Consider the following 15,263-nt stretch of genomic DNA (forward strand, 5'->3'; position numbering starts at 1 on the left):
AGTGAGCCACAAAGACCGTTCAAAGGTTTAAAGATCCCTAAAAAGATCTTAAACAAGCCTCAGTTGGTTTGCCAGTCTTAACTGGTCTCCAACCTGGTCAGAATATAGGATGATTTTAGAGGGGTTTTAGTATTTTTTCAGTCCAGCTAGAGTAGCGGAAGACCAAATGAAACCAAGCCATTTTAAACTGGTTTAAGCTGTGTTTTTCTTCTTCTAAAGCCATTTTTCATCTATTCCAACACATTCTTGTGCCAGTTCATACTTATTGTATGTTTTGGGGAATTGGTGGCTAATTAGTATGAATTCGTACAATCTCATTCATACATGTCGCAGTAATATGAAGTCCTTGAATTATCTTCATTTGGGGGCTTTTCTCAGTTAATGTTGATTTCTTAATTAACCAGCATATCATGTAAATAATTCATTTAAAATGTATTCAATTGACATCATCTTGACATATTTGCCTTATTAACTTTGTGTAAACATGTAGTGAATCTACAAAAACATACACATATATAGAGCTTTTGCTGAGTGGAGAGAAGCAAAGATTGCAAAGGCCATTCAGTAAAATGTCAGGTGCTGTTCTGAAGGGATCAGATAGCTTTTTGATGTCAAGAGCCACTGAGGCAGAAGAAGAAGAAAGACTCTTGATGGGCATCAGGTGTAATTTCAGCAAATGTTTCCGCACTTTCTGACTCACCAGTAAATCTTCTTTGGCAACGCTCTGTCTGTGAAACACTGACATACCTGAGTTGCTAAACTGATGACTGAGCAGAAGTTATCATTATGAGATCTAACTAGACAACTTGAAAGTCCATTTTCCAGTGTATAGTGCAATGTAAAAATAAAATTGTAACCCTCCTCACCGTCTTTCACAAATGACACAGTTAGAATCATTAAATCATAAGACAAACAGAGGTGAATGGAAACAGATTGCGCTGAGTAAATAAAGCAATCATTTGCCGGTTTACTGGAACTGCAACATAATACTTGGTTAAATCTCAATGTTAGTGATAAATTGAAATCAGTGACATACAAATGGTTATTAAAGCAGCTGTTGTGGCTCACACATCTTCTAACAGCTTTTTCATAAAGGTTTACTTTTGGAGATGTTAACGGATATGAAAGTATTGCACTTATTTGAAAGACGATATTTTAATGTTATTTTTTGCTAAGGTGAAAATTAATTTATGTGGTTTTGGGCCTTTAGGGCATTTATTAAGTGAGAGTTTTGAGTTTTATGGTAGTGAGCTGGGGCTCATCGCATGATGACACTTTTATAATAAAAACAATGCAAAACCTGTTTTTTTTATTTCTTTTTTTATCCTGTTAATTAGCATATTAGATTTCTGAAGGATCATGTTACACTGGAGTAATAGCTGCTGAAAATTCATGAATCACATGAATAAATTACATTTTTAAATATATTTAAATAAAAAAGAAAAAAACATTATTTTAAATTGTAATATTATTTCACATTTAATTATTTCAAACTTTTGATCAGTAGTGCATATATGTCTTGCCATTGGCAAAAGGTTAATTTTAGACTACAAGCATGTCAAATACCTAAAGGTTTATTATCTTATCTCTTGTTGTTTGCTAACCCCATTGCATCTCTTGTAGCCATTTATGAATTATTAAAAACTCAGTAATGTGTGTGAATACTGATTATGTTATTAATGAGGTGCTTATGACAGTGGGGTCAGAGGGAGGCCATGTTCACCAATTTCCCACTGTACTTTTAGCACCCAAGAACCATCAGCCATAATCAGATTACCGATGGCAAGATTTCTCCAGTTGGCTTGTGTTGTGGGAGGCAGATTGATGGTCTCTTATAAGCTGTTTTGTAACAGAGGGCTCGGAGATTGTTTATCTCTCTCGCTCTTGTCCCGTTTCATCTGCTGATTGCTGAGTTTTCATTTCCTCTCCACTGCTCGCCCCGGCGGAAGCACTCTCAGCGTGCCAAGACCCTGTGTGGTTTTAAGCCCCTTTTTGTCTTTTGTGTTAAAATGATCCTTTTATATTAATCCTCCAGATGGGAACCATCCTGAAGTTGGCTTGTCCTTGGCACTTATCGGAACATGAAAACCATCTGATTATGCTCCCTCTGTCATTTTCAGTACATGATCGTGTTGTTTTTCACCCATTCCAGCTTGTTTCTTGAGTGTCCTGAGCCAGCATTTTAAAAAACACCACCCCCCCGTCGATACCCCATGCTGGTGTAGTCACGGCATACTGATCAGCAGATTAGTAATTTCACCTCAGGTAAAATACCTGTACAATTGTGGGACGATGGATTTGATCCATTTAGATGTAGATAGATCCCCTTTTGCTAACAGAATGCCTCGTGCATTATCCCTCTGCGCTTTGACAGTTTTCCCCCGTTGCTGTGGCTCCCAGATCTCTTGTTTCACACTCAAGCTTTTGTGAGGGAGGGAAGACTGACTCTCTCAAAGTCATTTTTGTACTTCTATGCCGCTGAAGGTCTGGCAGCAGGGTGCACCTGCAGTCACCATAAACTCCGCACAGCATTAGTTTGCCTATATGTGTAGACGGAGCTTTGATTTTTTTTCTACAGCGGCAATAAAGAGACAAATACTAGACTTTTTCTTTCCTTTTCCCTTCTGGTCCAGAAGGTTGTTCCCTGGAGCACTACAGCAAGAGAGGCAAAAGCATAGCAAAGCTAGCTTTATTTATTTCCACTGCCATGTGTGGGATAATGTTTCCTAGAGAGCAAGTGTGCTTCTGATCTGAAATCAACTGCGGAATGTGTATTATGAAGAGTAAGTTATTTTTCGAGAACATTATAGTAATTCTCTTCTAAAAACTAGATAGCTGCCTTACTGCCTACATATTAACTGAAATACAACTTCAGAAGTGACTGATTTGGAACACTTTATGTAGGCAGCAACTCAACTGGGCATCATACAAACAGCACTTAGTCTGCTATAATAAACATGCATTGAACACACCATTTTCTGGTTAAAATGTAGTTTAGTCTGTTTTTTTTTTTATGTTTTATATATTTTTCTAATAATGTAGTTCTTAAAATAATTTCTAAGAGTAATGCACAGTATATCGGTACCGGATCAGTAACTGGCCAATATTACAAATTTATGTATTTATTAATTAATTACTTCTTTTTTTTTAGTGATTAGGCTTATTGTTTAGTGGTTAGACATTTTATGCATTAATTTTATATTTTATGTTTATTTATGCATGCTTAATTCCCTTATTTTTACATTCAGATTATCTTGGCCAGCATTTAACGCTTACTTAAAGTTCATCTTTAAAAACACTAATAATTTAATAATACTGTAATCTTTAACAAATCTCAAAATTAATATAATTTTTTTTCATAAATTCATAATTATCAGTTGTGCTTTTTCAAATAATTTATTTTTTTGTTTACTTTTTTTAGTCATTTTTTTTTTTTTTTACTGAATTATTTATTATTATTATTTATTTATTTTTTACTTGATATTTTTTTTTTTTTTTTCCACTGAACTTGTCATGGTGTATAATGGGATTGTCTTACTTGAGAAAGGTACATTTGATGCTGCTTAAAATTCGGTCAAAGCAAGCTCTTATAGGGAGAAGTGTTATTAAATTGCCTAGTTTTTGGAACAGCCTTGACGTTGAATGCACATTTATGATGTCTTACACACCCAAAGCGCACTAGTCTTTGGAATGGAGCGTTTATGTAGCACATTGTCTGCATGAATGTGTTTCTGGCTTTCTGATTGAGAACAGTGTTTTGTGGGTAGGTGTTATATCTAGAGTGAGAAATAAATGGCAAGTAAGGAGTACGAAACAGAATTGTAATTAAAATTTTCAGTCTCGTTAAGTTGGTGACAGCCTTCACTGCACCATGGGTTCCGGCGATCGATGGAAAAGATCTGCCTCCAATACTAACGAACCAAGAGATTTCAAAGCCCTGGGGAGAAGAAAAATTAATTAAAAATATTTATGGCCCCAATTAATCAGTTCAGTGAGATACTCTGATTGTCCGTGGGGTGTATGGATGCATGTGGCATGAAGTGAAAGTCAAGTCTGAAAAAGATCAGATGCTGTCTCTTTCTGCTGTTCAACACACACACACACTCCACTTAAGGAGCGAGTGCTCCAGACAGCTTCAGCCATACACTTTTGCCCTACATTGATTCCCCTAACAACGTCAAAGAGACCACATAGTGACAGGGGCATTGTACTCAGTCTCTCACTCGCATATGCTGTTCATGTTGAGCAAGGGTACACTCCCAGCACAGATGTGACAATGTCGATACGCTGGTTTACTCTCAGCTGTTACCCTGGTGCCCATGACAATAGAGCAGTCCAGCCACCTGCATTTTACGCCCCTCGCATGAACCATTATTAGATGGGCATAAGCATAGGCATCATTACATGTCCCCATCACTTTTTGAAATAGATTGCGGAATGATTTAATTCAGTGGAAGCAATTTTGTCATATAATTACACATATTGATGCTTATTGATTCTATATTATATTATATTATATTATACAATATTTGTCTGCCCACTTTCTGTAAATATGGTTTGGTGTTGCAGTTTGTCTGTTGTAGCAAAACGGTACATTAACCATGAATGGCTCTAATGGAAATTTTTATTATGAAATTTACATACAGGTCAGGGGGCATGATTAATTGCATAATTTTTTTTGTCTCACGTTACTTTCTTTATGATTAATCACACTAACATAATGAATTAACTGGAAAGCACTAAAATAAATGCGTTCCTGCGTCAGGTATGTATTGTGTACATAAATACCCCAGTAGGGCGGATCAGAACCCTAAATCCTTGTATGCAAATGAAAATGCTACCATGGTTTTCATATAAAACATATACCACAAGTTCTTTTAAGCACTTGAATTGGTTGACAAGAATGATCGCTATTTCAAATCACTGTGTGAATTTAGTTTTATGTTGAATTGCCACTCGCCATGCTATTGAATTGTTGTTAAAATAATTTAGTTTATAAGCAAATTATTATAATAGTTTACATTTCAGTTTTAAACTGAAGTAGTATTTTATATTAAAATAATTAAGCATATTCTAATGGTGCATTCAAGTCAGTTACAGTGTCAGGTGTGTTCAAATAACTTTGGTTGATACAAGATGGTGATTTACCTTTTCAGCATAAAAGGTTTTCTAGAATTCCTACTTGTACTTAGTTATTTGTGATGACATTCATGCGCGTTCAACACGTAGTAATGATTTTTCCGACATAATAATATTCACAAGTTGTCTCCATTACCTCACAACCAGCATTTCTTCTTGTTTAGGTCCCATCCACTTTTAATGCAAAGTGTGATTAATGTTTAGCACAACTATTAGTTTGCTGACTTTGCTTACTTTACTGTTTAATTCTTCTTCATTCTTCATTTTGGCAACAGCTTTATTGATTTCTACCGTAGAAAGGGATCTTTGTAGCATTTTGTAGCCTTAAGAAATTCCTCTTTTTTTGTCACTTGGCTCCATCAGTGGAGAGTAGGCAGAGCTGCATCAAAACACCTAATGAAAAAACAAATATTGTGCAAAGTATTGTAATGGATAACCTTTTTTTCTGCTGAAGTAAGACGTGTTACTTGTACATGTACTATGCAGGTTAATTCAGGGCAGAATTTTGAATCACAAATGGGATCTTTTTCCCCACAATGTCCAGATCTGCACATACATTTGTATACTAGATGGGTGAGTCAATAGGGCAAGTGAAATATGCAAAGACAATTTGTGCCAATTGTTATTCTCTGTGTGCATGTTTTGGGGACTGTAGCATTTAAACGTATCCAGCATGGTTACTTGTAATTTTGCAGATACTTTATTTAAATTAAAACTGTAATTGGAGGGACAGTCTGCCTGGAGCAGAGGCACTTAAGCAAGCGGGTGTTAAGAACCCCAGTCAGGGGCAGAGCGAGGTTAAGTGTCTCACTCAGGAGCACAACAGTGTTAGAGCAAGAGTGCTGTCACCGAACCTCTCCAGTGGGACACTCCTTCCTGGAAATAAACCAGCGACCTTTGTGTTAGCAACCTGGATCTTTGTAGTGTTAGACTGAATATTCTTTCCCACCTACTATGAAATTACAAAATTATAAGTTTATTTGTTTGATGTCTGGAGCTAATTTACATGATGAACCGATGAAGTAGTTTTGGTTTTAACACTGACTGTACACAAACTGTACAAATGTACTTGTAGATATATACACAGAAATCCCTAATTATTACATTTTCATGGATGTTTTCCATATGTAGGTTATAACTGTATATAACAGTTGAAAAGCTGAAAATTTGACCAGTTTCCTTGTTTATGTGTTACAAATTAGTTTTTTTGTTTGCTTTTTGTTTACAGTATTTTCAGCACAAATTGCCATTTTCAACCTATTTCACCTTTTTAATGTGACAGATTTCTGAGTGAAACATTCATTGAGGGAAGGATATTTGAATGAGGCTTGCATATTTGGGAATTGGAAATTGACTGGATTGTGAAAAGTGAGTGTTACATAACAGAATGGAGTCAAAACTGAATATACATGAACAAAAATAAATATGGCCAATTTGGATTTCATGTTGAAATTTTAAGTATTTGTCACTACCTTTAAATGTCCAAATATTACACTGGAGTTTATTTAAGAATTCCCATTCTCTTTCTTCTTTATCTTTACTCTTTATTTAAAGGGTTTGATTTCTTAAAATGACTTTAAGTTGAAACATCTGTACTGCAGCTGCAAAAAAAAACATTTTTTTTTTAAAGAAACAGCTGTTGTGTGTTATGAAAACATGACACGCTTCACTTTTATTATACTTGCATTACATTCAGTCATCGTCACTACAAATATTCCTACACTCTATTCTGCAGTCTATTAACTAGAAACTTGTCTCTACTGTTCAAATCCAAATCTGCGCCCAAGTTATGACCATCAAGCCATCAATAATAAGTCAGCCTGTGTGAAAAAAGTTCCTATCTAATGAATCTAATCTAAAGAAACTGTCATTGCTGGCAAGAAGATTTCACTGCCTCTGCAATTTTGCCTCTTCGTAGTTTTCAAGCTTGTTAAATTGAGAGCACAACAATCTATCAGCAGTTTCCTATCAACCCTATCTGCATGAATGATTTGTTTGGCGCGTATTCATCTGTTGTTTAAGCAAAAACAAATCCATTTCTGTATAAACCTTAACTTATGCACCAGCAAACAGCTGTTTAATTTGTTCATTGTATAAATCTGCTGCTGGGCAGACTTGGATCCAGTTGAATCACGGTAATGTTTAATTGTATAATCTATAAGAATCACCAGTAAGATTCTCTGCTTCAGGTTAATTTAGTTTAGCATCAGGGCAGGTGCCAGACAGTCATCAATCCCAATGTCACTGCAGAGATTGGCTGATTGATCGAAGCGAGTCAAAGCGCAGAAGGTGAGAGAGGTTAAAGCACAATCATGACTGACGTAGAGGCAGCCGGAGAAAAGGAGAGAGAAGCAGAGGATAACATATTAAAACAATGCTTTTGAAATGGAAAGGGCCAGGCAGAGAGAGACAGGTGGTGAGTGGGAGGAGGTGACGAAAGAGAAAATATAACATGAACAGAAAAGCTTTTAGGAAACAGGAGGAAAATTTGTTAAGGAATGAATGGTTGTGTGAATAATCAGGAGGCAGAGGGAATGAGGGAGTTTAGGGATCCTGTGAGGATACACAGCATTCGGTTATACTTCAGTAGGTGTGTTGACAAGACCCAAAGCGCCGCTACTGTACGTGCATGTCACAGCATTTACAGCGGACATAACACTCTCAATGCATTACTCAGAAATTATCACAGCTGGGCTTCTTACACTTTGTTAATGTAATCCTCGGTTATCTTATCCATGTTTCACACAGTTCATACTCTATTCATGGTTAGTAATTCATAGATTTCACACTGTGCGTTTGTTAATGCTGGGTTAAAGTTCTTATTTGCATATTCATGAGGTGATTAACATTGATTGACAAGATGTGACCTGTTTTAATAACTGTTTTTCTGTCTGTGGGAATGTCATCGTGTTATCGCTCTGGTTGTCTTGTGTCTACTGAAAATATACTAAATAATAGCATAGCTTTATTGATCCTGTAAAAGTTGTGATTAAACGGAAACACTTACAGTATTTTTTTTCCATATTAGGATGTAAATTCAAGTGAAACATATTATTAAAAAAAGAAAAAAGATTGGTTGGCAGATTTGAATGCAAGCTTGCAGATAATTATAAGCGGGGGCGGGGTTTAAACAGACTAAATAATTGGAGAAGTCCAGCATATGGAATACAATGTATGAATGAATCATTCACCATAAGATCATTGACATGCATTTAGAAAATAGTGTGAATTTTCATTTCACATTTCACTTTCACTTTTCATTTTCACATCACTGTTTGCTTCAGACATGGGTGCATGGAAATTTTCTGCAACTGTACAAAGCACATGAATATTTAATATGACAAGTACTGAAGCTGTTCATAATTGGTTGTCTGTTGCTAAACAACTCACCATGACATTCTGGCATCCCAAAGTATACTTTTGGCACAATCATTTTAACTTGACAAATCAGTGGTAATCCCCTTTCAAAATGAGTGTTAATGATAGTTAAAACTGACCTTAACCTAGTGTTTAACCAAGAGTTAAATGTAGTGTAGAATCCCTAGTGCAATCGTCTGCAATTACAGTAAATCCACAATAGTGTTTATTCGCTGAATGTCTGAAGCACATTGCACATAAAAATGGTTAAAATCGCCAGTTATGGTCTGATTGGCTGGCTTTGTGCAGTTTCCAGGGCTCTAACTCTTAACACACTGCTCTTGAGTCAAAGTAGTTCTGTAGCCCACAATTCTTTGTTTTGCAATTATATGTCCCACAGGGCATTTTTGTTCACATACACAACCCATCATGCAGTGTTATGCAGTTTTGCCATTACCATCATTCAACTTAACTGTTCATTACTCTTCATAAACACAACTCACACTGCAGTGCTTCATTGTTCATGTCTACAGAAATCAGACAACCTCATTCAACATCACACTTAAACTGTAAAATTGCACAGTTGCTAATGTTTTGTGGTAGAAACAGCTTCATTTCCAGGTAATTGCAAAAATCAACCTGTGAAATGATGCATCACCAACTTGGAAGGAGCTTCTATTAGAGAAGTACAGATAGTAGATGGCATGCTTGAATGCTTGAAAAGTCTGTCATTCATTTCAGAAAAAATAATAATAAATAAATTAAAAAAATACTCAAATTGTTGCCCCCCCCCAGTCCTCAGTTAGCACATGCTTGAATAGATTTTTACCAAAATCAGTTTTAACGGATATTTGTCTTGTTTGCTCAAAGAACAAACAAACACTTGAACTAGAACTCTTGAACTAGACCTTGAAGTGTTGACTCAGAAGGGAGGCCCAGAATGAGGTGCTACACTTTAAAAACCACTACAGCTGATTGCAATAAAATGTACATAGGTTGCCCCAAAAATAAATCACTAGTTTTTTATACTTCAAAGCCCCCTTTTGTCAAAGACAATAATTGAAGGTACTTTTCTGGTACTTTTACTGTAATGAAAACTTTTTTTTAAGTATTATTATTTACAGAACCTTGAGTGGTAGTACAAGATTTTTGAAATAAATTATTAAAATAATTAAATCTATAATTTTTTTTTTCAGGTTTTTTCAACATTTCAGACCTTGACATAACTAGAAAAACTTATGTCCATTACAAATTTTTTCAGGCTTAGAAATCAAACTTTTAAAATGGCCTCATACATTCAGGCTTTTTTTAAGACCATGAGAACCACTGCAATAAACTATAGAGGGCTTTGTCTTCAATGAACACAAATGAAATGCCATAACACATTTTTCCTATAAGCCTTCTGATGATACTTGCGACATCTGACAGTGCAAGAAAATATCAGCCACTTTAGCTCATATTGAATTCTAATGATGCTGCTGATGTTGCTGTCTTGCGATTACTCATAAGTTAATGAATCAGCCTGACTGTGTGTTCTGCTACCTTGCCTTGTCGTTCCACTTTTAATTAACATGCTGCAATGATTAAAGTTTTAACTTAATTATCTTTATCTTTTCTCTTAGGGCATACAACCCTCTGTGGGAAACTGAGTAAAACGTTTCACCAGCACCAAAACACAGAAGCTTTGCTAGATAGAGAGAGATACATAAAGTGAACACAAGTGACTTCAACTGGATAAAGGCGGTGTAATGGAGGTATAAGTGGAGAAGAGTGAAAAGAGAAGATCGAAAGAATGAAGACAACTGGAAAGCGAACACGTCTTTTCATCAGTTGTCATTTAAATTAATACATAACAATCAGACGACATGATTGACAGGAGGCTGCTCCTGTTGGTGTCCCTCTGTTTTGTTGGAGGAGGTTGTGTCACTAAGGTTGTTCAGAGAAGGGGAGTGAGCTCAATTCATGCCCAGCGTACAGGAAATGGAGCAACTGACCAATGGGATTCAAGTTTGGAGAGGAATGGCAATACAATGACAAGACTCAAAGAACTGATTGGTCCTGAGGAAGTTGAAGAGCAGATTACAGCTCACCAGAGCCATGGAGCTTCTCCTGTCTTCACCATGGAAAACTTTGTTGGGTTTAATGCCAAACCTCCTGTAAAAATAAACGAAGACTCCGATCAAGCAGATTTAAAGGTACAAGCACAAACTGATGACACTAGAGACATTTTAGAGTTTAAAAGGGGTAGAAATAACACAAAGAAAAGTGGAAGAGTTGACAAATGGATCCCGATGCACCACAGGACAACTTCTGGCATACACTTCAACAGAACCAGATTCAAAATCCCTTCAAGATCCAGAGCAAGTTCAAATTCTGCCGTTCACACAACAGCGGGTACAAAAGTAGTCACTCCAGATTCGCCTCATAAACTGAACCTGACTGGAAGCTTATTAAAACTGATATCTAAAGAAAACCTTGTACGGATTGTGAATTCCCAGCTTCAGAGTGTCCCGGGTCTAAATATTCCAGGTAAAATGAGTCACAGCAGGAAAAGGGATTTGATCAACATGGATCACAGTCAGGTGGAGGCATTTAAAATGAAAAAACAGGACAGGACAGGCACTCCTGAACTCTATAACTCTGATAACCAGACTGCTGAGCTACATTCAAGTACTTCTACAAATATCAGCCTTAATCCAGATCAGACTGTTCACACTCTCTTTAAACAATTTAGCGGATTCAGTCTGGATCTAGGCGAGGGCGACAGAAAAATGGAGGTGAGAGGTGCACCGGGCTCTGCTTCATGGAAGTACAAACACTTCACTACTCACTTAGCATCGACTCCCCAAAGTGAGATCATGCCCATCACGGACACAAATCCCTTCGCTGGTCAGAGCGATATGGGCATATCACACTCTCCGTCTCAGATTGGCTTGGGACATCGGCCTGATGCTTTCAGCTCACTGACTGAGAGGAGTCTTGATATTAAAGAGGAATCAGATCAGAGTGTTCGTATGCCATTCAGTGTCACCCAGAATCCATTGATTAAACTTTCAGAACCCATTGACAGCAGTCACATCCTAAAACTCCCACCAGATCCACAATGGGGAAGGAAGGAGGTGGATAAGAGCAGAGAAATGACTGTGGACTCTCTTCCTGGTAGAGATGGACAAGGCCTTGTTTTCCAGGAAATGGATGAGGATGAAGATGAGGAGCGGAATCAACAAAAAGGGGAAATCTCACGATCCAGAAGACGACGGAGCTGGATCTGGAACCAGTTCTTTGTAATTGAGGAATATGCTGGTCCAGAACCAGTGCTCATTGGAAGGGTAAGAACCCCTTATGATTCCACTAAAAAGATACAGTAGTTTACCCAAAAATCAAATGATTAAATTAAATTAAATGATGGCAAACCTGAGTTTTCAGCAGCCATTACTCCCATCCTCAGTGTCACATGATCATGCAGAAATCATTCTAATATGCTTATTTGGTGCTCAAAAAACATGTCTTATTTTTAATGTTGAAAACTATTATGCCGCTTAATATATTTGTGTAAACCATTGCAAATTATTTCAGGATTTTTGGAAGAATATAAAGTTAAAAAGAGCCGTAATTATTTGAAATTGAAATCTTTTTAAACATTAAACATGCCTTTACAGTCACTGTTTTATTAATTAAATGCTTTGCTGAATAAAAGTATTAATTTGTTTAAAACAAATCTTACTGACACCAACCAACAGACTTTAGTCGTGTTGTTTTGGACCCTACTGAATTTCACTGTATGGACAAAAACATTCTTCTGTAAATAATTTGATGATGACTTCTCATTTTTTGGATAAACTATCTGTTTAACACACAACTCATTGCTCTCCACTTAACTGATGTTGATTGACATTTGCATTTATCTAAATAACCACTTTTTCTAATTGAATAATGAGCTGAGATTAATTACTTAGGCAGAGGAAAATCAAAGATCACTAACAAATATGACCATCAACACAGTGAATTGGGGGAAAAAAGCTCACACTGAGACTGAAAGACATATCCCACGGAGCATTGTGCCTGGATGTTTATCACATCACTGATCTTAATGGCATTAGTCACATTATTCCAGTCTTTTTTTCTTGCTGTCTTTGTCTATTTGAATCCTGAAGAAGTCGAGCTCTGCAGGTCACAGAATAATGTTTCAATCAGCCACTTAATCGGCCGTTGATTCTACTCTGTTAAAGCTACAGTATGTGCTGTGATGAACAATTGCTCTTCTCATCAGAAAATCAAGAGCCCGGTGGTGGAGGGTGTAAAATAACATTATCTTTCTTCTGTGAGTCATACTCCATTGCTGACCCCGTTTGGAGGGTGAAAGTATGGGACTGTGCCCATTTACAGTACACTTTCATTAGCAGTCAAATTTTAAACATAACTACCCAATCTTTATTACCATCTTTATAATAATTGTTAAAGTATAAAATTATGGAATAACACAAACTGATGTATAAGAATTATGCAGTGACGAAAAATGTTAAACAAAACTACCTTATATTTTAGTTTTTAGCCACTATTTGCTTTTATTAAATTTTAATGTAATACTTTAAGAATAAAAAAAAATTACAATTATTTATAAGTTATATACAACAAGAATTAATACAGATACTGCTAAAAAAAATTATATTATCCAGTAAAACTATTTAAATGTCTTCCAAAGTACATTTACTTTTTGCGTTTGTGAGGTTTTTTGTTGTTGTATTGTTTAAAAAAGTAAAAAATTTAGATTAATAATATTTTTTTTTATTATTATTATTATTTATTATTTTTAAAATATGCATTTTAAAAACTGTACTCACAAGTATTTAACTACAAGCCTTTAGATGAAAATATTTTTAATATCATATCAGGTGCAACTTTGACTGGCACTGTTTATCTGACATTGCTTCACTGTTTTAGTTTCAACCTCTCTCTTTCTTTTTTTCGTCTTTTTCCTCTTGCCATCTCCCTGAGCTGTAGTTTGAGCATTTGGGGAAGGCGGTAGGTTAATACGTTTTGTAAATGAATGATGATGATTCCGCTTGTCTGCCCGAGGCAGTCAGACGGCACTGTGGAATTGAAAAAAAAACCTCTTGCGTTCTCTTCTGGGACCCTCTTTCTGTCTGTGAGTTGGCTCCTGCAGCATTTGATGGAATCCCCCATGCTGTTAATACCCAACTCCAGATCCAGACACATCCACCCAATAGTTTTAGACACATTTAATCACTGGGCTCAAACGGGATGGCTGTTTAGAGTGAGAGAAAGTGGGAGAGAGATGGAATAGGAAATTATGAGTCTAAAAATGCCTTATAGGTGCTGTTGACCATTGCTACAGATGGACAGTCCTGTATGTCATTAAGGCCAATATAGTGTGCTTAACAGGTGGCAGTTCTGTTACTGATAGTTCCCTGCTCACCGAGCATCCTTCATGGTATCTAACACCACGGCTGAACCTGTTCAGAGCCTGAGCATGTATTGTGTGTTTGTACACACATAATGCTTTTATGTGTCTTAATGCTCTTACGGATGTTTAATCTTGCTGCTTCCACCCTGTGCAGAGCCGCCTGCACTGCTGTCTGTTGGATCAGTTGGGTATGTGTTTTGCTGCGCCTTATAACTGAGATGATTATGATTTAATAAAGGGCTGAAGTGAACTATGTAGCCCTGCGGCAGACGTGCCAAGTGCCACAGCGTACTCAATCTACAGCGTGAAGCTAATCACAGATTCGGCATTTGGAGCGCGTGTTCATATACTCATTACGGCGTCTGTAAATACTGTACTGGGCCATTATGCATTTTAACATATTTTATGGTAGGTAACATCAATTATATGCAATTATAGTTATGTTAAATGAGAATCAAATTGGGGGTTGGCATAACAAGCGTCCATATGTTTATGTCAGAGGACTCATTGCTAGAGAGCATATGCAGGGATTTTATTATAACAATATATGTTCCTCTGTAATTTCGTAATGAATGTATTTTCTTCTTGATCTTAATGTATGGACATAAATTAGCACATCTTTTGCATTCGAAAACATTGGCAGGATGTGAGGCAAAACTGTAGGTCCTCCTAGGCTGTTCCTAACCAGCATAATTTGGATGTACAAAATAAAAGTGGCATGATTGAGATTTGGTGCATGAAGTGCTTGAAAACACCATCATTCCTTTGTGGTTTTATGTTTGTGGAAGTAATGTTTTGGTACTTGGGGTTTTTTGATTATCTCTTTAAGTGTCCAAGCCCTTTACCCTCCTTGGAGTTTTGTTTGATTGGCTTTGATTGGAAACATTGTGGTTTACAAATCCGATTCATAATTTCACAGTTGTCTTGTCAGCAACATGTTTGGCAGGCATTTTTACTATTTTATGTTGCAGAGGAGTCTGTGCTCAAAGTACAGACTGGTAGAGAGTACTGGCAATTCTGTGCTACGCTACTAGGAATTATTCTAACATACTCTCTGCTGGACCTGCTCAACAAATTAATCTGCTACGTCACTCTTAAACCCTCAAAGTTTTGCAAGCCAAAATTCTGACTGTCTGTCTATCTATCTGTCATTCAGTCATTTTATCTTTTTGTCTATCTATCTTTTGCTCAGTTCAAATTCACAAACTGAATTTTAAAGGCATTTTCAATTCATTTCTGAATTGGATGGATAAGAGGGGTGAAAAGAGAAGTGAAAGTGAAGTGAAATACAGCCAAGTATGGTGACCCATACTCAGAATTCATGCTCTGCATTTAATCCATC

General features: G+C 36.5%; 1 protein-coding gene across 4 annotated transcripts in view; it reads left to right on the plus strand.

Annotated features, from left to right (window-relative positions):
* Positions 1–15,263, plus strand: part of LOC109098930 — a 129,515-nt gene that overhangs the window by 50,521 nt on the left and 63,731 nt on the right. For all 4 annotated transcript variants that reach the window (XM_042777523.1, XM_042777511.1, XM_042777502.1 and 1 more), the window contains one exon: positions 10,119–11,825. In XM_042777523.1, coding sequence (XP_042633457.1) covers positions 10,362–11,825 — 1,464 coding nt within the window. In that variant the 5' untranslated portion in view covers positions 10,119–10,361. The remainder of the gene's footprint in view (positions 1–10,118; positions 11,826–15,263) is intronic.

This window comes from Cyprinus carpio, chromosome A2 (genome assembly GCF_018340385.1).
Source record: "Cyprinus carpio isolate SPL01 chromosome A2, ASM1834038v1, whole genome shotgun sequence".
Lineage (NCBI taxonomy): Eukaryota > Metazoa > Chordata > Actinopteri > Cypriniformes > Cyprinidae > Cyprinus > Cyprinus carpio.